The sequence below is a fragment of the Carassius carassius genome, chromosome 3 (assembly GCF_963082965.1).
Source record: "Carassius carassius chromosome 3, fCarCar2.1, whole genome shotgun sequence".
NCBI classification, from domain to species: domain Eukaryota; kingdom Metazoa; phylum Chordata; class Actinopteri; order Cypriniformes; family Cyprinidae; genus Carassius; species Carassius carassius.
Window position 1 is genome coordinate 1,010,132 of NC_081757.1, and position 26,502 is coordinate 1,036,633.

At 38.3% G+C, this 26,502-nt stretch overlaps 1 protein-coding gene across 1 annotated transcript; it reads left to right on the forward strand.

Annotated features, from left to right (window-relative positions):
• The first annotated feature begins 872 nt into the window (after positions 1-872).
• On the forward strand, positions 873-11,931 carry LOC132128311 (Fc receptor-like protein 5). Its single transcript, XM_059540169.1, has 9 exons — positions 873-1,030; positions 1,281-1,595; positions 5,109-5,381; positions 6,412-6,693; positions 10,244-10,516; positions 10,624-10,896; positions 10,973-11,251; positions 11,433-11,696; positions 11,879-11,931. The coding sequence occupies exons 1-9, from the start codon at positions 925-927 to the stop codon at positions 11,929-11,931; spliced, it is 2,118 nt and encodes a 705-aa protein (XP_059396152.1). The 5' UTR covers positions 873-924.
• Positions 11,932-26,502: the final 14,571 nt, after the last annotated feature.

Consider the following 26,502-nt stretch of genomic DNA (forward strand, 5'->3'; position numbering starts at 1 on the left):
GTAGGCAACCACTGAATGATTTATAAAAGTTTAACTTAACACTGTTAAATTATATGAAACTGTTGAACAACTGCAGTAAAATAAGAACATGCTCTGATTGTTAGATTATATCATGATCTCTTATCAGATATTTCTGTGAGTTTGTCCCTCTGCAATCCCTCTCCCTTCTTCGTCCTTTCTCTTTTCTCTCTTCCTTCCACAGATGTTTCCTATCATTGTTTGAGTGTTTTTATCTTCTCTTACTCCTGCCCTCCCTTTCTTCCCCCTGTTTCTCTCTATTCTCTCGTTCTGTTTCTCTTTATCTCAATGACATGAGCAGATGATACATATAGTTGCATATTTCTTCGAGTATTCATGCGAGGTGGGAACTTGGCTGGATGTAAACATGTAATGCTATGACATTACGGCAATATTTTAAGATTTTCGTCTAATTGCATCGTCTTGGTTTCATAAGAAGAAAGATTTAAGTAGAACGACGAAAAACATTTTATGTCTTTATGATAATGTGCACTATATAACCAGCAACACGTATTAACCCTATAAAGCCTACTGTGCCTGTGTGTGTAAGTGATTAATTTTCCACCACAACACGGAGTCCATCAGAGGAAGTGAAACTCACAAAGACTTTTAGGTTTTAGTTCTAATGGAAAGTATTAGTCAGTTTGGACAGGGTCCCAACGTGGGATGTCCCTTGAACTTTACTTTAGACTATAGACTGTAACATCTTTAAACACAGACACAACTTACTACAGAAGTTTCCCATAACATACAACTGTAAAATATAATAATAATAATAGTTTTAACAGAGATACACAATGTGCAGAGCGAGGGTGTGGTTGTGTTAGTGACGTAGTTTGGCTGTAGTGACCACCACATCTGCTCAAAACATCTGCTCATGTTCTTCAACTTCCCTCCACTCGTGAAATGTCAGCTATCACAAGACAAGAACCACGTCGACTGACACCGACAAGTCAACGAGCGATGAGTCTGTGTGGAGTTGTGCTGCTGTGTATCGTGTGTATCCATCAAGGTGAGTTTAGCAGAATTCACTCTTATCATGCAGAGTTGTTTGTTAATGTTACACAGTTTGATTCTGTGGAGGAGATTATTCAAGAATTTTTGAGGAAAGAAATTGCCTGTCAGAGTGAGAAATGAAGAAAGTCAATCTATATTCTGCTTCGTTGGAAACAAGGTGTTTCCCTTATGTGCGGAACATCAAAACATTTCCTCTCAGATGCAAGCTCGTTCACCGTATCACCGGATCTCTGTTATGTTCGCAGTGCGCAGCAGTGAGGAATACATCACTGGTTACAGTGGCCAATCAGTCGTCCTGAAATCTGGAGCAGACAGATCATGGAACCTCAGCAGAGTTCAGTGGTCCATTTATCAGAACACCACATTCATTGCGGGTCTAAAGGATGGTGAAGTGATTATTTACAAGTTTTGGAGACATGAGGGTCGACTTGACTTCAGCAATGAAACGGGAGATTTAACAATCCGCAATGTGACAGTAGAGGACAGCATGACATACAACGTGGCTTTGGTCAAATCAGATGGCTCGCGGAGCCAATCTAAAGTTCATCTCACAGTTCGAGGTAAGCAGTCTCCAGTGTAGTCAACAATCTACTTCTGCTTGATGACTGTGGGTCCAGATTGAGTAACTGATATAATGTCCTGCAGAAAGTCTTAAGACACCAAACATATACATACACAAAATTACATTAATCCCAGATATTGAAAGTGCTTGGAAATGTTTAATGACCGTTTTATTCTGATTATTAAAAAGTATGCACCTTTTGAGAAATATAGAGTTAAATGTTGGGATAATCCATGGTTCTCAAATGCATTGTCTGACCTTACTCGTGAGCCAGACAAACCAACTTTAATCCTGATTGGTTGTATTTTAAACAGCTTCGTAACAAATGTACAGTTATGATTAGAAAGGCAAAAGCAGAGTATTTTCTTGACAAAAAAACAAAAAAATCTGCAAATGCTAGTAAGTTCAGGAAAAACATTAAGTTTCTGACTGGTAATAGATCTGTTTCAGGTCTTCCCCATTGCTTAACAAAAAATTAGTATTAAAACAGTGGATAAATCACAAATGCTCAATTGTTTTAATAGACACTTTACTGCATCTGTGTCATTGTTTCAGACTAATAATTATAACACCGTATCTTCTGAATTTCTTAATGCAGAGCAGCATCTTTGGACAACGGAGTTCGTTTTTAGTCACATTACTACTTTTGATGTCTGTTCTGCATTGCAAGACCTAGATGTGAATAAATCATCAGGTCCTGATTTTATTGAACCATTGTTACTAAAATTAGTGGCTAATATTATTGCCACACCATTAACATATCTGTTCAATCTTTCCTTATCAACCAAGGAAATCCCACAGATCTGGAAGTCTGCTTTTGTTGTTCCTTTGTTGAAAGGGGGTGACCCTACTTTATTAGATAACTACAGACCTATTTCGAAGCCATGTATCTCGTCAAAACTTTTGGAAAGTTGTATCATTGAACAATTGACACAGTATTTACACACTCATAAACTTTTGTCAATCAACCAATCAGGATTTCGTAAAAAACACAGCACCATTACGGCTGTTTTAAAAGTCTTAAATGACCTTGTAGGGTCCCTAGATGAAAAACACCACTGTGCGTGTCTTTTTATTGATTTAACCAAAGCATTTGATACAGTTGACCATGAGATTCTGTTAGATATGAAGTGTTGGTCTATCAGATAATGTAGTCTCGTGGTTTAATGCTTATTTAAAGGGAAGAATCCAATGTGTGCAAGTGGAAGGTATGAAATCAGACTTAATGGAAGTGGGTACGGGAGTCCCCCAAGGATCTGTATTGGGGCCATTATTATTTACTATATATATAAATAGTTTAGAAGTAAATATTGAAAAAGCAAGGTTCCACTTTTATGCAGACGACACTATCTTCTATTGTTCTGCTCCTACACAACAACAAGCTCTGGATGATTTACACTCATCATTTGATATTATTCAAGCAAGGCTTTTTACTTTAAAGTTGGCCTTAAATGTTGAGAAAACAAAATTTATGTGGTTATCAAATTCTAGAAAGTCTTTAGATAGTTCTGTCATTGTCTGAATTCTGCAAGGGAAACAGATTGATTTAGTCTTAGAGTATAAGTACCTGGGCATCATAATTGATGACAAACTTTGTTTCAATTCACATATTAATTATCTGAGACAAAAGTTAAAGAAAAGGTTAGGATTTTATTTTAGAAATAAGAAAAAAAATACGTTTAACAGCAGATTTATGTACAGATTTGTGCACTTTTGTATAAATAAGAAATATGCTTATGTATTTACATAATACTTGAGAAAGGCAATAATTAAAGATGTAGAATGATTGACAGAAATTAATGACATGATTTACTGGCTGACCCAAACCAGACAGTTACAGAAGAGCACAGAACAGACTCAATAATAGCAGAGTAAACTGTGTCATCTGTGTCTGTGGCAGCTGAACTTCTTCAGATGAAGGAAGTACAACCTCTGCTGGGCACAACTACACAGAAGCAGCAGCACTTTCGACACACTCAGTGTCTGAATCTGTTCACTCGTTTTCATTGTTTCACTCCATTAACTCTAAATTAACCCAATTATAGTGATGGGAGAAACGAAGCTTTTCAAAGCTTCGAATCAATTGATTCACAAAACGATTCACTGTCTGGAAACACCACACTCTGGTGACGGCTGCTGGTCAAAAGTGTGTAAATGCAGCACAAACCTGGTTTTGATATGTGTTTTTTAAAATATTTCAAATTAATTTTCTTGCTTGCTTTATTTGTTTTATGGACAGATTCTATATAGAGGAAAGTGATAAACTATTGTCTACTTCTCATTCTGTGATTGCACAAAAAAAGAAACGGATCTGAGATCAGTTCAGATCTATAGACGCTGGTTCACAGAGATCGCCCCCCAGCGGTAAACACTGAAATCTCGAAACAGTCGTGACGTCACGAAGTCTCGCGCTGAAATCACGCTCGAAGCTTCGCAGTGTTTCAAAAGCTATTTGTTGTTTATATACACAGATCCTAAAACTGCTCATGTACATATAGTGATAAATAAGATAAGAAGGTCATTCTGCAGCAGTGTAACTATAATATTGACATTCAAATGGGTCTCAAAACATGTTTCTGGTCATTGTAATGTTACTTGGTTTGTCTGTATTTATTTCAAAGTAATGAACCCAGAAAGTCGCACATTTGTGCTTCCATGTTTATTAATTTATTTTTAATCAATTAAATAAAATACAATATTTAAACTTTTTATGTGTATCTAGTCAGAGTGAAAGCATGTTTCTAATATAAATCTGTATTTTTATGAGCAGATTTATGAATGTTTCTGTTCTGGCGTCTTTATTGTCCTCTGCATGAGAGAGAAATACTGTTCAAGTCCATTCCTGATGTTACACCAAATTTAACATTTCACTGAACATTATTTTTTGTTGACTGTAAATCATTAGCCATTAATGTAATTATAAAAATAAAATAAATTGTGATTATATTTGTATGAAGTATCATGTGAGTATCATATTGTGAGATCAGAATCGTGTTTCAAACAAAATCATGACATGAGTGTATCATTACACACTATTATTAACTCATATTTACTGTAGTTTACTGTTGCTATGGTTACAGCTGATATTCATGACTATCATGAGAATAGAAACAGACTTTAGCGATAGTCTATTTTTTACTATTTTTAGAGCACTGTATTCTTCCTGCTGCTTCATATTATTAAAAACAAATCACTTTATGCAACAATCAACAATTCAATCCGTCTCATGATAAGCTTGATAAGCTCTTAAATTATGTAAATATTGCACAATCCATAAGTGTGATATGTGAATACAAAATAACACAAATGAAGTCTGGATATCAATGCTTTATTTAGTTTTTTTTTTTTTTTTTTACAAAATATGTATTAACAGTTTCGATGTAATTTATACAATCTACAAGCAAAGCAGATCTTACATTTAATGCATTTTTTTTCTCATATGTTTATATTAATGATCATGATACTGTGATGCTGTTTTTATCAATATTTACTCATATGTGTATTAATACAGCGAGACCAAAAGCTGTGCTGAAGGTGACTCCAGATGAGCGTGTGTTCAGAGGAGAGACAGTCACTCTCACATGTGACATACAGGGAGCAGGACACACTCAGTGGAGTTACAGCTGGTTTAAAGATGGATACCTTTTCTATGAATACACAACAACGACAGCAGAGATCAGTTTCACAGCTGAGGTGTCTCACAGTGGTGAATACAGCTGTAGAGGAGACACACACTCACAGAGATCATCAGACATCAGTGCTGCTGTTACACTGACTCTATCAGGTGAGTGATCAGATTCACATCTGTTTAATCATCATTTAACATCAATATCTGTGGCTCAACACTTCTCATGTTCTCTTCTGTAGCAGCATCTGTTCTGTACGGACACCTTGGCAATTAAATCGCCATTGGCTAGTAAATATTTTAGTTTACTCCTCAGACTTGAACTGAGAAATATCACAGATCTGAAGCCCTCAGACAGAGTCAGAGTGTTTCTGTTAAACTAACACTTAGCCTCCATCTCACACACTGTGAGTACAATCTAAGAATAATATTAGACATCATTAAGTCGTCAGAATGAAGATATATATATATATATATATATATATATATATATATATATATATATATATATATATTTAGATAAATATTTAGATATAAGATTAACATTTATTATTTGGACTTAACATTTGCATTTAGGTTTAAAATGAAGATTTAGATTTAGTTAGAAAATTTAGATTTACCTTCAATACTTTATTGTAATATAGTCATATAGTAAAAATTAAATTATTAAAACAATTTAAGTCATAAAAATATTGCATGAAGCTTATTTTTAGTAAATCTTGCACAGATGTATTTGTTTTGTAGTTAAATCTGACCAGTGTTTCTTACACATTTTATTTTACAAACGGCGCCCCATATGATATTCACTGTAATCAGAACAAGAAAGGACTTGAGCAACAGAGTTCAATACACTGTAAAAAACCTAAAGTTGAGAAAATGTAAAAGTTTAAGGCAACCAGCTTCAGGAGATTTTTTTTGTTTTCTCGAACTGTATTCAGTTTAAACAACGAAAAGTCAAGAAAACACAAACATCTCCTGAAGTAGGTTCCCTTAAACTTTTAAGTTTTCTCAGTTTTTGAAGTCAGAGAATGAGCTGACTTAATAATGTTAATAATAATAATAATAGTAAAATATTAAACTAATATTATTAAAATAATCAATACAATTAAATTTATTAAAATAATAATAATAATAATAATAATAATAATTAACTGTTTTGAGTCACTATGTTTTCTGACTTTCTTCCCAGATTCCCCCAGATCTACACTGACTGTGACTCCAGACAGTCCTGTATTCACTGGAGAGACAGTCAATCTGAAGTGTGTGATTGAGTCTCACAGTAACTGGAGATATGAGTGGTATAAAGACACAGACGGTGTAATGTTACAGACGTCTGATCGTTACACTGTAAACAGAGACACTCTCACTATCAGAGGAGTAATTATATCTGATCAGGGTCAGTACTGGTGTAGAGGACAGATAAGATCAGTCTCATCTCAATCAAGCTCTGCTGTTTCTCTCTCAGTGAAGGGTGAGTTTAATATCACTGTGCTCATAAACTCACTCTATTATGATCACATATCTAGTTGAGAGACTGTAGTTCTAACGCATTCTCATCCCAAGGCGTCATATACTGACCCTCTTGACATTTCGTCAACATCCTACGCATATGGCACCCTCTAGCGTCAATATGAGACACAGATTATGGGTTAGGGTTAGGGTTAGGTTTAGGGTTAGGGTTAGACCGCTAGGAGGCGCCTTCTGGCCCATTTTTATCTGCTTCTAGACTCAGAGATCACACATCAGTGCTGCTGTTACACTGACTGTATCAGGTTAGTGTTCAGATACAGATTCAGAGTGTTCAGATAAGGGGCAGCTGTGGCCTAATGGTTAGAGAGCCGGACTAGTTGCCAGAAGTTTGCAGGTTTGATGTTCAGTGCTGGCAGGAGTTGTAGGAGGGGGGGGTGAATGAACAGTGCTCAATACTTATGACTGAAGTACCCTTGAGCAAGGCATAAATGGCTGCCCACTGCTGTGTGTGTGTGTGCGCTTTGGATGGGTTAAATGCAGAGCACCAATTCTGAGTATGGGTCACCATACTTGGCTGTATGTCACATCACCTTCACTTTAAAGATGTAAGCTTGCCCCAATGAAGGTATCCAGTGGTGGCTGAAGGTTTCCTGTGTACTCCGTCTTTTCAGTGTGAAAAGAAATGTAATTTTAATTAAATGCTTATCTGACCCCTACAATATTTACATGACTAATGCCAGTGTGTTAGTTGGAGCTATAAAACATCATTTTTGTCTGTTACTAACCTGAGCATAGGTTTGAGGTCAATAATCTCAGAGTAAATACGAATAAAGTCAGGTAAATATGTATTATCCCAATTACAGTCAATTCAGAGATATCAAATGAAATAAATACATCAAATTTTAAATCTAAGAATAAAAGATACATACCAGACTTTCAGAAACATACAGGTTATTTTCGTAAAGGAAAACAAAATTTAGTTGGTGTTTTAAAGAAAAACAGACATGCAGCGCAACGTGATAATTATCAGAAAAAAGTTGAGCGCGCATCCTCTCTGTAAACATTATAAAACTTTAGTCTAGCATCTTGTGATTGGTTTTGAGCTTGGTGATCCATTTCTGTGTTGTTTTTTAGGATTGTGTTTGGATTATTGTACGGTTGGAAGATTCAGACATGGTCCATTGTAAGATTTCTAACAGAGTCAGTCACTTTCTGATTTTTTATCTGTTGGTATTTGATATAATCCATGATGCCATGTGTCTAAACAAGATGTCCAGGACCTCCAGCAGAAATATAGGCCCACAACATCAAAACTACAGAAGTATATTTCATTGTACACATGGGGTACTTTTTATCTCTGTGTTCACCAAACCCATCTTGAGTGTTTGCTGCTAAAAAGCTATTTTTTTTTTTAGTTTCATCTGATCATAGAAGCCATTCCCATATGAAGTTCCAGTCGTGTCTGATAAATGAATATGCTGAAGCTCTTCCAGGCAGTTTTGTAACATTTTGTAACATTGTAACATTTTCTGTAGGTTGGAAATTCTTAATTAAATTATTCTTTATTATTCCCTGATGGTGGAAATGGGAATTTTCACTGCTCTAACTCTAGCTCTTTTCTTTTTCTTAAAGCCACTTCAATATTTTGTGAAGCTAAATTATCTTTTGCTGCACATCAGAAATATATTCTTTGGTTTTTCTCATTGTGATGGATGATTAAGGGAATTTGGGTTTTGTTTTCCCTCCTCTTTATATATGTGTGAAACAGGTAGCCAGAGCTGGATGGTTTCATGTTTATAATCATGCTGGAGTGCTCAAAATTGTGCATATGAATGGGAATATACTTTATATATAAAGTGAATCTTTACAGAGATATTTTACTCATAAGAATTTCTAGGGGTGCCAATAATTGTGTCCAATGAGTATTTGAGAAAAACATTCATTTTGATAATTATATTTCCCTTCCGTTTTAAAATCTTATTATCCAATAAAATGATACATTTTTTGTGAAATTTTTAAATAAAAAATAAAAAGGATTTACAATGCAGATGAATTTTCACAGCCTTCTTTGAACATTTTTACCTAGGGTGCCAATATTTTGGGGCACGACTGTGTTAACTGTGATTGCCGTTATTATTGAATTTCATTAGTCCCAGTTATGATTTATGCGCAGTTGTTCACAGAAACGTGAACAAGACACGGCAGTGACAATTTCATGATTATTGTTAAAAAAATACATCTAACCATCATAACCAAATTAGGCTACATTTATTTTCATATTTACATCTCAATACACATCATTAGATATGACATTAAGCACAACATTTGTGGATTTATTTAGGAAAAAAGGCTTGACTGATTCATTTCGGAGTATATTTGTATACTTTTACCATTTAATCAATCTTGTTAATTTTTGTTTCTCTAGATGTTTGTCTCACAATAAATAAATAAAGTCTTTTTTTGGCCTGAGGTCTGAAAGTGAAAATTGAAAGCTATAATAACCTTGGAATGGAGAGTATAGTCAAACTCCACACTCATCTGTCTACAGAATCACCCTCATCTTCTTTCAACATGTCCTTAAAGACTCAGACTAAGACAAACATCCTCCAAAAGAAACATGAACTAACAATTAAAATGTACATTGATCAAGGCCAATACATGGAGAGTTGACACCTTTTAGGGGCAGATGGTGATTTGTTCGAAAGACACTGGGTGTCACGATCATTAGTTGGAGTGCCCCATGAACTTCAGTAGAGGGCACTCCACTCAGGACCATTCCACCCATCAACCAACAGATGTCACCATATCATCACTAGGACACTAGCACCTCTCATCTGTTGCACCACACCCAAACTACATCTCCCATGAGTTACTGCATCACTATCATCTTGCCACACCTGCACCTCATTCATTAACTAATCTCCTTGCCACACCTGCACCTCCTTTACACACGCGTTTTTCCCTGTGTTTGTTATTCCTGTGTTTGACCTTTGGACTGTGTATTTCGACTCTGATTCTCTGCTGCCTGCCCCGATCTCTGCTTGTTTCTGGTTATGATTCTGGTTATCCCTGACACACCTGACGCCATTCCTGATCTCTGCCTGTCTGACCATTCTGTTTAATAAATGCTGCACATGGATCCGAACGCCTCTGACTCCTTGTTACACTGGGAGTCTTGTAAGATTGAGACCATCGTATCCGTCACACCGAGACATTTCAAATGATACCAAACATGACTCTGAATATCACTTGCAGTCATCTAGAATATTATATATGGCTAATGACCATCCTGAGAGAGCTGAGTGAAGTGAAGGATGGGTGAAAAGGAACAGATGTTTAGGTGAGAAAGGAGTTTTTTCTGCATCTTCTCTCAGTGAGATGTGGAAACAGATGTCTCTATGTTAATACACTGTGTTTGCATTGTCTGTACCTCAAGAGATCAAAGTGTCTGAGGTTCTTCAGCTCTTATATGTGGCTCATACTCAATGATTAGTCTCACACAGCTGAACTCTGACTCTTCAGGATCTGAGTGTGTTCTTGTACTCCTGCAGATCTGAAGCCAAAGCCTGAACTCACATCAGATCCTGCAGGAGCTGCACTGACAGGAAACACAGTGACTTTGATCTGTCACATGAATCCAGCCACTGGATGGGACTTTTACTGGTACAAACACACACTGAACTCTGAGACAAAGACACACACAAACTCCTACAGAGTGAAGATTGATTCAGTGTCTGCTGGAGGCCAGTACTGGTGCAGAGCTGGAAGAGGGAAACCAGTCTACTACACACAATACAGTGATGCACTGTGGGTAAATGTTACAGGTGAGAGAGCACATAGTATCTGACACAACATACAGATCACAGACAATATCTGCAGAACGTCTGAAACTTTGAGTCTAAAACTAATGCAATAATTTGTGTTTGTGAAGTGAGTCCTAAAGCTGTGGTGACGGTTCGACCTGATGAACAAGTGTTCAGAGGAGAAACAGTCGCTCTTAGATGTGATATAAAGTGGGGAGGAGACACTGAGTGGACGTTCAGATGGAAAACAGAGGGAACAAACTACCAAAATAACTCAATTTCAACACAAGAGCTGAACATCAGCAGTGTTAAAGACTCTCACAGCGGTAAATACAGCTGTAGAGGAGAGATGGGAACACAACGCTCTCAGGGCAGTGATGCTGTTACACTGAATGTATCAGGTGAGTTTGTGTGTGTGTTCATTATCATCAGTGTGAACAGCTTCTCTCTCTAGAACTCATCTCATGTTTTGTTCAGCTGAAGCTCAGGCAGCAGTGCGAGTGTCTCCACAGCCGTGGCTGACTGAAGGAGACTCAGTGACTCTGATCTGTGAGGTTACAGGCTCCTCTACAGGCTGGACGTTCAGCTGGTTCAGAGATGATGATCGTCTGTCAGACAGCAGCAGAGAAGCTGGAGGCTCTTACACTCTCAGTCCTGCTGCTCTACAGCACACAGGAGTTTATACGTGCAGAACAGATAGAGGACGGCCGGCCTATTACACAAAGACCAGTAACACACAGACACTGTGGATCACTGGTGAGTCTGTGTCACAGCATTTATGATTCTGTTCATCTGTATTTGTGCTTCATCACAGTCTCTGGCACAAGGTGTGCAAAAACACCAGAAACACTCCCTCTATTTCTCAGTCTAGATCAGATCAAAAGCACTATCAAATACACAACATGCTGTTGATTCTGAGTGGTTTTCTTCTTCTCAGGTCAGGGGTCGCCGGTCTCTCTGGTGGTCCGTCCCAGCAGAAGTCAACACTTCTCGTCTGACTCTCTCTCTCTGAGCTGTGAGGATCAGAGGAACTCTGCTGGATGGACAGTGAGAAGATATACAGACAGAAACACAGAAGATTGTTCAAAACAAACAGGATCTACATGTCGACTCGTCTCTCTCAGCACATCTGACTCTGGAGTTTACTGGTGTCAGTCTGAATCTGGAGAGAAACGTCATCCTCTCAACATCACTGTGCACCGTGAGTCCAGTTAGATCAAGTCTTTACATCATAATTTTCTAAAACTACTAAAACCCAGTCTGCAGAGATTTGTCTGACACCCCAAATCAATTAACAACAAGTCCTGATTTATTGTTTCTATGTCTGTAGAATATTATATAATCATCATCGTCCTCCATACATGTATGTGTTGTGTTGTGTAGATGGTGATGTGATTCTGGAGAGTTCTGTAATCACTGCAGATACTCTTGAGTGACCATAATGCTCTTTGTTTCTATTCTAGATCAGCAGCGTAACATTAACCAGACATCAGTCCCAAATCAATCTGCAGAACCTCAACCAGAAAACTTTCCTCTACAGTCTGGTCAGCCTCACTAACTAATCATTTAAAGTCATAGTCTTCTAGTATTCATACAAATTGTTCATTTAAACACATATCATTCAAAATCAACAATTATAATTCATTAAATCAAGTTTCATCAAAACTTTTTAAGGTGATCTAGAGCCATTGTTCTGAACACTTTGACTGATTGACTGATCCTCTGTTCTGTATTAATATTAATACTGATTAATACATTATTATTCATATTAATACAGATTTGAATACTGCAGGACCCAGTGATCTGGTTTATGCACAGATTGATTTACAGGACAGAAAGAAGACCAAGGGCAAAGGTAGACACACAACAAACTGCATCTGAACACAATGATTCATCACATTTAACTCTGAAAGAATCATCTTTTTCAGAAAAATAAACCCTTTACAGTCATAAAGACTGAGAGAAACAATTCACTTGTTTAGAAACACAGAAGCACACAACATTTACATCTGTCTGTTTTTACTGGTTCTGCTTTCCTGAATTTAGATCAGAAATAAAACAGGTTTATAATCAGAGAGTCAGATAACCAACCTCTTGTTTTTCATGACAGCTGCTGGACTTACTAATATTCTGATTGAAATGAAATCTGAGGACAAACACAGAGCTAAATAAAGAGATGATCTGAAATGTTGTCATCAGCAGGTTACAGATCATATGAAACTGTTTAAAATAATAATATATCCAACATTTTACAGAACCTGCTAATAAAATAAAATAATTATGATTGATTGTAATTATTTTGTTGTTATTTATCATTTGTGTTCTTCAGATGCTGATGCTGGTGATGAAACTTATGCTCAACCTTTGAGGAAGAAGAATAAAACACGTAAGAATTCTGTTAAAATCGTAAAATAATTCTTACAGTAGCTGAAAATGTCTTTTTGCACTCGTTCATGCAGATCAGGGCATGCATTGATTCTTTTACATTATAAATCTGCTTTAAGTGATTCAGTTATTTGTGATGATCAGTTTATTGTGATCTTAAAACTGTAAATCTTCAACAGAATGAGCTCATGATTCACATCATAATGCATCATCTTGTATCTGTTTTATCTGTTAAAGGTCTCTGAGTGCAGTGAAGACAACAGACGGCTAAAAGAGATTCACAGCAGCAGACACAGTGACGCTTGCATTGCTTCAGAAATGAATCTGAGTGAACTGCTTACACACGTGCTTGATTCAGTTACTTTAGAGATACATATGCACTGTTATCTCTACACATATTACATAAGCAAAACAAATGGCTCACTAGCATATACATTTTTTTCTCCAGTGTTAGATCACCAGATAATTAAGATCCAGTGCAAGATGCTTATAATTTTTGTCTGGTAACTGTAACGCCACGCCAGCAGAGGGAGCCCTCACCGGAGTGGTTGGTTCTGCTGATCATTGTAGAGGCTTTGTTTGACAAGTAAATATTTACTTTGATAACCAAGAAGTAAAGTTTAATTCTGATGAGAAGAAATGTGCCTTCATGATATCACTATTGTCTGGAAAGGCGATCAACTGGGCTGCGGCTGTTTGGGACACTGATATGCGATTTTGAAGATCGTTTGACTGCTACATTCAACAACTGCTAGAAGTCTTTGAATATCCCGCAGGGGGCAAGGATATATCAACCCAGCTTCTGCAATTGTCTCAAAGCAACAGAACAGCCGCTGAGTACGCCATCTTGTTTCGTACACTCGCTGCTCAGAGTGGATGGAATGATGTTTCTCTTAAAGCTGTGTTCCAGAGAAGCCTCAACATTGACCTACAGGCAGAATATGGTTCTGTAAAGGAGAAAGTTTACTGTTTACTGACTTTGTAACGCTCACGATCAAGATCGATAATCTGATGAGATAAACGCAATGAAGAAAGCATATAAGAGAGATTCCGCCTGTTACCTCAAGTGTTACCCAAGCCATACCTACACTTACCGCCAAGTTCAGTGAGGAACCAAAGCAAGTGGGTTTTGCCAAGCTCTCTGTGAGTGAAAGGTTAAGGCGACGGCAACTACGTCTCTGTTTTTATTGTGGTGAACCAGGCCATCGCTGCCAGGGATGCCCACACAAGGCTCAAAACCATGTGCCGGAACATTTTCTCACTACCAAGTAACCAATCTTTCAAACTTCCCCTTACATCAAAAACTGAAGACATGTCTGTTTCATTAACCGAAATGATTGACTCTGAAGCAGCATTAAACTTCTTTCATGAGGATATTATCAGGAAATACAATATTCTTCTTTGTGGAGAAAAAGGATGGAGGACTGAGACCTTGTATAGATTATGGAGGTTTGAATAATGTCAAAGTAAAGTTCAGGTATTCCCTCCCACTGGTTCCTTCAGCCCTAGAACAACGCCTTGATGCTACCATATACACTAAACTCGACCTACAGATTGCATGTAGCCTGATCCGAATTAAAGAGGGCAACAAATGGAAAACTGCCTTACTCACCACTAGGGGGCACTACGAGTGTCAGGTCATGCCGTATGGTCTTGCTAATGCTCCAGCTTCCAGTCATTCATCAACGAGATTTTCCAAGACCTCCTGAACCAGTATGTAATTACTTACATTAGAGAGGATCCAGGGCACCTTGTCTCCAAAAATTTGATTGATGAGGGTCATAAAAGCCATCTGTTCTGGACACCTGTTTGTACACCCCCTCCCCTCCCTGTACACCCTCCAGTGACCTTAATATGAACTTATGAACCAAGGAGGAATTTCGGGGGGGGGGGGGGGGGGTTGTGGGAAGCTATGTGCTTTTTTTTTTTAAACTTTGAAAAGGGGCGAAATCATGAAAATAGTGTAAGGGAAGATTTTATTAAGGTTTTAAATAAACAGTGTATTTCAAGAAACAGATTATAAACACATAGCAGCAATGGAAACAATGTAATGTTCGTTTTCGTAGTTGGAAAAGTGTAAAAACGTTGTTAAAGTTGTTACAAATGAAATAAAACTATGTTACCGGTTATTTATCTGATACAACCAAACGAGTCAAAACTATCAGATATGTTTTCGTTAAGCAATACGTGAAAAAGATGTGAGAGCTTGTAGCATTACAATTTAAAAATGGTGTTTTTTTACCAGTTAGAAAATAAAGAAAACTAGGTAATAGAGTTTTAGCATTTGTACCTTACCTCAAACTGAAAAAAAGAAATGAATGTAAAGCAGCGATACAAACCAAGAAAGTAGGCGTTTGTCACGAGGTTAGAGAAAAGTTAAAACAAAAGAAAAAAGATGGTAGACATTACGCGGATCTAAAATAAAATACACCAGACCCCGTCTTTAAAAACCCAGCACAAGATACTTGTCAAATCTATGCAGTACTTTACCACTAACTACAATTTTAAAAAGCGAGACTGTTAGACGAAAGAAAAAAAAAAGATCCTCCGACAGAGTTGTGAAGCGTCCGTAAAACAACCTACCACCACCGCAAACACAGTTAGAATGAGGGACGGGAATGCTCCGGAAAAAACCACGCCTCCAGCGCTAGAGAGGGCCGGGCAGGAGGCGTGATAGAAGCATCAATTTGGCTGTAACAAATGTATAAAAAGAGGTTTTTGTTGAAACTAATTTATCCGTACCTAGTTGTAAATTACGAACGGTGTTTTGTGAATTGGAAAAATTGGAGAGCTATTCTGTAACAATGGCCACGACATCATCACCTAAAACTCCTGAGAAGAGTGTTGAGTTAGCTATGGAACAGCTAATGCTGGCCCCGAGGAAGATAAAACATGGGCCGTGTCTGGCCAATTTCCTCCACGAACCTTTGGACAATGTTAAGCGTGAGTTTCATCTATCCGGTAATCGTATTTGCAGTTACGATTTTGACAAGTGCAACCGCGAGGTCAGACTGAGCACCGTGGACAGCGATGAAAGGGTCACGTACGACACAGCCGAGGATCCTGATCTGTTTTTCACAGTAAAAGATTGGTGTTTATTTTACAATTATGTCTGGCGTGATCTAAAAGATGGAGGCGACGATCCTCTATTCATAGGCGAATGGAACGGTATCACTCCAGGAATGCGTTACAGAGTGCTCGGAGATCACATTAACAAGTATGCTGATGATTATATATATATTCTTTGCAGCGACCGTCTCCTGGATTTACCTGAACGCACATGGCCAATATTTGAAGAGGACCATCTTAAATACTATAAGATTAAATTTTTGTTTCAGTGAAAAGACGTGCCTGCGTTAGAGGAGATATTTGGAAAGATAGACAAAATGTTTAAGTGGTGCGAGGCGTTTGACAGATACAACAACATAAAAGTGAAGCTGTTTCACCCTGAATGGTGTGTGGCCAGCCGGAGAGGGGTTCATGTGGCCCCGCCTACCATCTATAATCATTAAATACGCACGTCAGGGGCCTCTGTGGAAATAGACTTCGAGCGACATCACCACCACCAACATGACTCAAGAAAATACCTCGCCAGCTCCACAATTTGTATGCGATGACAACGCATCCGCACCGTGGTCAGCGACGGACAATGACGTCTGGCTAAACAAATTCTGTACAGAGCTCAGATACCATAACCTCGCCTTCCTCGCAAAGTACAACCCGCCACCACCTCCCCACGTTGGTCCATCTGGCACAGCAAATTCTGAAAACGTCTCGGACACCGTCGACGGTTGCATCGGGGTGATCGGACATAAGATCATTAAAGCTGTTGTTGCCATAATTCTGGAACATCTGGTTGACAAGCAGCTGAAGAAAGATTGTTACGGATGTCAGGTCAATCATCCTTCGCAAACACAACATTCATGTCTCTATGAGGCACCTGCATACTATTTTCTGGGATGTTTTGAACAACTCTCGCATAAATTGTGTAAACCTGATCTGAAACTCATTCTGGCACAAACCTTGAAACTGTTTGGTTTAACACCGCATCAGCAAAGAATTCAGGGGGTTGTCGATGGTGTTCTGTGTGACCTCAGAGATGAGATGTACATAGTGGAAGGTCTGGCAGAACTCCGGACAAAACTTGTGGATGAAACTTGCGAGCAGGCCATTTACGACACTGTTGACAGCTGGAAGAAGAGTACACCTGCTGTTTCTGATTAACCGTGGGGACATGGGTAACCTCTGCAGCACAAACTGTCTGGGAAAACTCATATTTAAACAAAGAATTAAGAGTGAAATAACTTTTTTATTGTATAAGATTATAGATGATGAGAGTGAATGTTATGTGGACAATAAACGTTTAATGAAATTAAAAAAACAAATGTTATTTGTGAGGGGAATGTCGGAGGAGTGGTGTGTTATGACAACTCACTGCCTCACAAACACGTATAACCCGCGCATGACTGTTAAAAATATTCTTGAACTTATGCCTGAATGTGAAGAAAGTCTTAAAATAGGTAACATTTTATGTCTTTGTACTTATGTAACCGATGTGTGTGTAATGTTGTTGTCAAGAAATGATCCGATAGACGTATATAAAATTATTGACATGCTAGTTGAGCATATGATAGCGAAAAATGTTTTAATGTGTGTGAAATTCCTTCAATATCTAGATGATGTATAATTAGATAATGTATGACCAATCAAATTGAACTCGTATGCGTCTTCTGCAACGATTGCTAATAAAAAGCTTTTGACCCTAATAACTCTGTCATTGTTTTGTGTAAACACTAGTGGTGGTAAGATGTCCGAATTAATGAAAAAAGTGTACTACAACCCAGCGCACCCTGGTTCTTTGGGAGGTAAAGAACGATTAAAACGCGGTGTACTACAGGAATACGGGGTAACTCTGAAGGATAAAGAAATATCAGATTGGCTAGCATCTCAGGACACTTCTACATTACACAAGACAGCACCTATCAAATACAAACGGAATAGAGTGATAGTGTACGGAAAAGATGTACAGTTTCAAGCAGATCTTGTTGACATGTCTGCTTTTTCGAAAGAAAACGACGGTATCAAATTTTTACTGACATGTATAGATGTTTTTAGCAAGTATGCTTGGGTACGTCCGCTGAACACAGGTGTAGAGGTTACGAAAGCATTCGACTCCATACTCAAAGAAAACCGTATACCTCAAAAATTACAGACCGATAAAGGTACAGAATTTTTCAACAAACATTTCCAACAACTGATGAAAAAGTATAACATACATCATTTTACTACAGCAAGTGATGTAAAATCGTCTTGTGTTGAGCGATTTAATCGCACTTTTAAATCGAAAATGGCTCGGTTTTTAACGGCTATCAATTCAAAGCGTTACTACAATATCTTACAAGATCTTATAGAAGGATATAACGCCAGTTATCACAAAAGTATTCAAATGCGACCGTTGGACGTCAATAAAGAAAATGAGACAGATGTGTTCAATAATCTGTATGGAAAGTTACGTAAAGGAACACCTGTCTTCAAGTATAAAATAGGGGATGTAGTTAGAGTTTCAAAAGTTAGAGGTGTATTTTCGAAGGGTTGTGAACAGAATTACACCGAGGAATATTTCACTATAGCCGCTCGTATACCACGAAACCCTCCAGTGTACAGACTACAAGATTATGACGGTGATGTTATCGACGGTTGCTTTTATGAAAAAGAATTACAAAAAATCATTGTGAACCAAGACAAATCGTTTAAAATAGAAAAGATTTTAGATCGAAAAAAAAGCGGCCGCCAAATGCTTTGTCTTGTCAAGTGGCTGGGCTGGCCTACTAAGTTTTCCTCATGGTTACCAGAAAAGGAGATAGTGGACATACAGAATCCATTAAAGTAACAACCGGAGGTGTCATAAGTAGCATTTGTGAAAAACTACACCATGAGTGAGGGCGGCTTTTATATCACGCTGCCTTGTAATGCATCTATGGATGTTTACCCTGACAATCGTATCTCAAATTACAAAACGAGACTAGCAAGAAGTATGAACCTCAAAGGTCAATGGGAAGTCGGTTTAATCGAGTTTTATTATCCTATTTCCTGGTATACGTTTAATGAGGAGGATGCCGCCTTTATTATTAACACCGACCCTAATATACTGGGATATGATGAGACGCATTACGAAGAGGACAGTGATGTGATTATCTACATTAAAGAAAAAAATCTACAAAATGTATCTAAAGTGTGCAATACGTTAAAACCGGGTTATTATGAAGATGTACTATTTCTGGTTAGAGAAATCAACGCCAACCTTCCCCCGAAAGTCTCACTTGGTTACGATCACATCAAAAACAGGATATTTCTAAAAGCACCGACAAACACATCTTTGATATTTTATGGGAAGTTGGCTATTATTCTAGGATTAAAGTCTGGTGTGTCTCTAGGAACTGCAAAACAACACACCAAAAATAGTTCTGACGGCGCACCTTTCGTCACATACGCACCGCATCAAGCTGACATAAGAGGTGCATTTTATAGCATGTACATATACAGTGATATGATCGAATATCAAGCAGTAGGTGATTCGTACGTACCGCTACTGAGAACTGTACATATAGACGGTACATCTAATGACAGCGTCAGTGTTAGATTCGACAAGCCGCATTACGTACCTGTGAATAAATCTAATATTACAGATATCTGCATTGAGGTTAAAGACGATCAGAACAAACACGTGCGTTTCACGTATGGTAAAGTTGTGGCTAAACTTCACTTCAGACCGGTGAAATAAGTTTTAGTTTTAGCAAACTATTACGCAACTATGGATCCCGAGCGATATGTTACATACTACCGGAACCAGGCGGGTAACGGGTTACCAGGTTACGCGGGCGGTCCTGTTATGTACGGAGCAGGCATAGGTGGCATCTTCAAATCTCTTTTTAGGACGGCGCTACCGCTGTTGAAAAGAGGTTTTAGTATAGTAAAACCACATCTAAAAACTGCTGCTAGAAATATAGCTAGCGATGTTGTGACCAGCGCTCTATCAAGATCGTATAACGACAATAATAATAATAATGGACAAAATGGCAACGGGTTAATGGTGATGTCACGAGGTTCTTTTAAACCACCGGGTGAGCGTCTACGTATGGGGAGTGGCCGTGTGAAGAAAGCTAAACGTCGCAGTAACAAGTGCGCGGCCCCAAAACGTAACCGGCGTCCCCGCACTAAACGTGTAAAGAAAACCGTCCGTACCAAAAGATTTCTGAACACTATTTTCTAAACATGGCTCTATTCCATCGCATGTCCGAGGAGTGTATTAAATCAGAGTTAGATTTATTCACGATACCCATGACACAGACGTCCATTGAAAAAAATACTTACGTCGAAATACCGCCTCTATCCGCAATAACCGATTCATCACCATTAGAATTTTTTATCGCTGGCACGGGAGAGGATTATTTGGATCTTAATAACACTCTTTTATACACTAGACTCAAAATAACCGGACCCGACGGTTCTAATATACCAGACTGATTGCCTGTTGGTTTAATAAACTATCCGGGAGCATGTATATTCTCACAGGTGGATGTCTGTGAGAACTATACCCAGAGTTCCAGTACCTACCCCTACAGATGTTTGATTGAAGCTCTGATTAATTTTGGAAAAGATACACTCGAAAGTGTCTTTTCAGCCGGTTTGTTCTACAAAGATACACCGGGTCACATGGATGCTACTGAAAATACTGGAGAAAATACAGGGTTAATGAAGAGAGCTGCATTTACCAATGCTAGTAATGTGATAGAATTACTAGCCCCCATTCACAGCGACATTTTCTTTCAAGAAAAATTAATGTTGAATGGTGTAGATATAAAAATAAGGATGACAAGAGCTAAAGATGAGTTCTGCCTAATGCGAGATGACGCTGTTGGTTATAAACTCAATATTGTGTCAGCATCTCTTTTTGTCAAAAAAGTTACTGTTTCACCAGGAGTCCGTTTGGGGCATGCTCAGGCGCTTCTAAGCACTACTGCTAAATACCCCATAGACCGTGTGTGTGTGAAGAATTTTTCTATCCCAGCTGGTTCTCGCGTATCTAATCAAGAAAATCTTTTTCTCGGTACACTACCAAAATCAATAATTTTAGCAATGACCGAAAATTCAGCCTTTTCAGGAGCGTATGATAAAAACCCCTTTGCTTTTAAACATTTTAACCTGGAGTTTTTGGCTTTATATCAAGACGGCGTCCAAATTCCATCCAAACCGTTTCAACCGGAATATGAAAGCGGATAAGCCGTTAGGGACTTTTATCAACTCGTGACGGCTACCGGAAGACATCTTAAAAATCAACCTCTTGTAATAGATCGTCAGGATTTTCTAAACGGCTACACGCTCTATGCCTTTAATTTGTCCCCTGATGAAGATTGTTCGAATCATGTTTCACTCATTGAATCGGGAAATATTAGACTAGAAGCACGATTCAGACAACCTCTCAGACAATCCATAACCATTATCGTATATGCGATTTTTGATTCAATTGTTGAAATATCCAATCGAAGACAGATGTTAGTGGATTATTACTGAGGAGGAGGGAAAATGAATACGGTTCAACTAACGTCTGTTATGGATAAAATTGATCACAATACAAGTTTTTTAGGAGTGCTTCCCAGCGATTATCTACCCAAAGTGACCGTAAAGAATACCCCGTCTATGCTTATTTTTAACTCGGACCCCTCCACAATACCGGGGTTGCATTGGTTAGCAATTTACATAACCAAGGATGGTGTGAGCTGCTTTTTTGATACCTTTGGAGGATCTCCAAAAGACCCCCGTTTTCCAAAGACCGTACAAACCTTTTTAAAAAACAATTCTATCTGTGTACAATACTCTAACAAACAGGTTCAAGACTTCACATCAGACACTTGCGGACAACATTGTGTGTTTTTTCTGTATCACATGTCAAAGGGTTATGATTATGAAAATGTTGTTAAAATGTATCATGATGATCTGATTAAAAATGATAATATGGTTGCACGATTTGTAAAGAGACTGAAACCTTCTCTCTGTGATACATTTAATTGTATTAAGTGTGTACAAAATTGTAAAAGGTGTCTGTAGTAGCCTAGAACTGTGTTATCATTTTATGTTTAATAATAAATAAAATGCTATGTAATCTTGATTGTATTAACAATATGGTTGTACTGTATAAATAAAGACAATGTATAGACAAATCTCTTTCTCCATCTTTTTTATTAACATCAAAAACTTAATACATAACACAACACAATTATTTCAAAAACATATTTACACAAAAAAAATTAAAAAGATAACCAGGCAGTAGTATCGAGTGAGGGTGAATTAAACAACTGTCCATCAGTGGCAGTAGATCGTGGTTTAGTCTTTGCGGCGTGCTTTTTACGAATCCCTTTTTTCATGGGGATAGGCGATTTCCTTTTAAGGGTTTCAACCATGCGTTTAAGCTGGAATAAAGTTTAGCCTTCCCATGCGAATCTAAATCACTCCTCTGCAATACGTTTCTTATAGCTGTATCTAAATCGTTCTCCACAGTTTGTTGAATTGTCTCACGAACACCGGCAGTTCTTAATTTATTCATCTGATTCTGAGGGATTAGGTAAAGTTTTTCGGCATATTCCATTCCTAATGCTGTCTGGAGGTTATTAAACTAGTGATAAATGGTATTGCCACACTTAACAGAGGTACAAGAAAACCGCCTCGTTGATTAATCAACCGCTTTTTTCTTTGGATGTTAACCTTTTTACTAGCGGCGTATTTGATCTCCTGTTTTTTCTTTTTTAACCTCCGGAACTGGTCGGTGTTTAGAGGTATGTTACCGTGAAGTACATTAAGAGCTATCTCACACAGGGATAGAATCAGCTGATCTGACGCTGACTGTAAAATAACACGGCGTTGTCTCGGTGAAGCCTTATATAATAGTTTTAAAAGAGGTAGGTTTTTACAGAGCCTATCACTCATTTTCAACAACAGTATTTACCGTAGTCTTTTCTGTACATACACCACCTGTTGATCTGAAAACAATTCTGATCTGAGACGAAAACGCTCTGGGGTTTTAGCTTTAAAGTCAATCAAAAGGAATCCGTAAGGTTGATTGGTAGCATCCTTATAACACTCCATAAAGAACTTTGTATTTCCTGGGTAAATCTGACGTCCTAAAGTCATTATTTGCATCGAATCTCTCGGACTCTTGTACAAAATAAGATGAGTATTGAGAGCGATAGTCCTACTGGTTTTACCGTGAAAAAACAGATTCTGTGTTATCAGTATGATAGAAAATGGTATATGATGAACATATTGTGTGAAAGCTCATCACAGGTCATCACAGATAATCAACACATTGACATTAGGCTTTATTAAAGTTTCATCGGTTAAAGAGTTTGGAATACCTTCAATAAATTTTATATCATACAATGACAACAGTTCATCGTACAAAGGCTGCCAACAACTGTATAAAAATACAATACTGTCAATTTTTACATTGATCAACTTGAGTGCGTTACACAATAAATTCTTTACAAAAACAGTCTTTCCGCTTCCGGATGGCCCGGAGACTAAGGCTGAGAAAGGATATTGGAAACGAAAGTCAAAATCCTCTTCAACATACACATTTTGTATGCTAGAAATACCATTAGTACCCATAAGGAAGTGTGGTGTAATCAGGAAGTAGCACGCGTTTGTCATATACACTTTGAATCTTTTCAAGACTGCTCTATTATGCAGAGTGAACTTCTTTTTATTCCGCCCAATGGTCTCTGTGCGCGTGAGCAGATGGCTAGTGTCACGTGATGTTACATATCCCTGTATCAGGCATATCATGCTTTCTAGAGTTACAATTTTCGCATTAGCAGAATGCAGCGTGATCCCTTTAGCTTTAAGAGTTACTTGATTTTTTGTGGTTTTAAACGCGTATGTTTTCGGTCCCATTGACGCAAAAGTACTTATGAAATCTCCATCATCAAGCTCATCCGTCAATTCACCAAGATATGCACCTGTTTTAGGTACCCAATCTCCATCTTTCGATACAAAGATAACGCTGTCTGTATCTACGTAAAAAACACGGGGCCCTAACTGATCCATGAGATCATATAACTCCAAACGCCCGTAAGCCGTGGTAAATGCTGCGATGAACACATTAACATCACTCGCGGGGGCGGGGTCTTCATCGGCATAGCACCATTGAACTAAAGCCACAGTGTCCGACACGAATGAGAAGTGTTTAATGACCCGTCCGTTTCCAAAGATATAGCGGGCGAAATCTTCAGGGTCTGTTAAAAGCTCCGCTGTAGCTTGATTACACCCAAGTCCAAATCTACCCCAAAGCGAATTCAATAAATATTTATTTATAGATCTACGTGCGGGGTTGAGTGCTATTTTGTCAAGGTCGAGCTGAACTCCCTCCTTCTCAAAATAATCTCTGACGTAAGACTCCTTTTCAGCATCTGTCACTACGTGTGATGGAAAACCTGAAGCCTCTTGTTTGAATTTGAGAAACGTCTTAACATAACCGCTGAATAAAGTGTCTGATGTCTGTGGAAAATGCCAGACTTCCTCAATTCTGACTACCGAATAACCTTTATCAATAGCTCTGGAGAGCTCGACAGAGGTCCAAACTCCTGAAATGACCATTTCGTCATCACTGTGGTGACACTGACCCTGATACTGTGCCTCAGCACAGGTGCGACACAGCGCAAATAGTAGTTTCCCCTGAGAGGATTTGACAGGCAATATTGGATGCAGTAGTTTACGTGGGGGCAGTACACTGCATTTAATGAGACCGAAATAAGATTTGACCGGTTCAAAATCTTTTAAAATGATCTCAGGATGCCCAATAGGGTAGGTTTTACACGACTGTACATATGGATATAGAGATGTGAAATCCAGATATGACACGCGCTCGCCCTCACCGGTCTCGTGGTACAAACGGAGTGCATTCGTGCGACCTCCGTAGAGTGCTTCTCTAGGATTCAGTCTCGCTGGTGCATTATGATTACTCATAAATGCAACGACACTGGGATCGTTTTGTTTAGCAGACTCCCACTGACATTCCCAAATCTTGGGCACTTTGAGATTATAGGTATCACGCAAAACTTTCAGCTTATTGTCAGATTGTCTTCTGAGCAGGCCAAAAGGTGTTTTTGACACCGGATTCAAATCGTTAGGATTAAAACGACAACAATGTCCGTGCCAGAAACATCCCAGAAACTCCAAAGCTATTTTATCGCCATTATCAGCCTCATAATAGCCGTCCACATGATACGGTCCAAATTTGACTTCGCCATAATTTAAAGCATGATGAACATCGACATTTCTGTGTGCTTTAATGTATTCCAACCATTGTATGGAAGGATTTGAATAAGATTTGTACTGATTGATGTAGGCATTTTTGTGCGTTAAGGCAATTGTGTCTTTGGTTAAAAAAAGCGTTTTGAACACTTTCATAGCACATCCGGCTAATGTTATACATCCGAAAGGATCAACGTTTGTACATTCTATAAACTCTTTTCGGTATTTCATACATCCTTCACGTAGCAATACAACATCATTCTTGCAGTACAAGGCTAATTGCTTTTTGAAGTCAAACACCTCTCCTGCTACGCCCTCGTACCACGAATCAAATTTCACACTTTCAGCGTCAGACATTGTCTGGTATCCATAATAATCTTTTGACGGATACGGACCGATATAGTTTGCATTCTGCAAGCGATTAAAATGATGTGGAAAGAATCCTTTTTCGCTGGTGTTTAGGTTTAAAGCAGAGGTCATTTTTGACAATTTCATGGGCAAGAAGCTACAGCTGTCGATGTATCTCTGTTTAAAGGCTTGGTCGTACATGTAAACAAGTCTGCAACCTTGGAGTATGATTTTTGGAGTTAGTCCCTGACTAGTAAAATACTCGAGCAGTATAAAAGAGTCGAAACCCGAAGAATTGTGTGCGATAAATGTGTAACCCTCAAATTTCGGTCGTCTGAAATGCTTGATCATGCGATCTACACAATCTAACCCTTCCGCCGAAAATTCATCCCCAGCTTGCGTTGATGCACAAACATAATTTGCCTTATGCCGCCCGTCTTCATACATCGTCTCAAAGTCAAAATAAATATAGTCTTGGCTATGTTCTCTAGGCTTGGTTGGTTGAATATAGCAACAGTGCCGGTCTTCACCCATGAGAACTTCGGCGCAATGCGCACATCTGGATGGTGCACATTTGTGCGTTAATAGCTTATCACCGGCCCATTTTGTTCTGTACTGTCTGTAACATTTATCACAGTATTTTATGCTATCACACTGAGACTTTGAACCATCACTTTGTGCTTGTTTATGCATTTCATAACAGAAATCAGATCTACAGTATCTCAAACAATCATCGCACTGGAACGGCTTCTTGGGATGCGTGTAGCAAGACATGTTCGTGCACACGTTACATGTAAATTTGCAATAATGTACACCACGATCCCTAAACCCTTGATAGCAGAACTCACAAACATACGAGTAACCTAAGAAACCTTTCAGATTTTTTATCCCATAAAAATGATCTTCATGCAGGTACAAATGCAACGTCTTGTGATGCGGCTCATCCGTATTTTTATACACTTCCAATT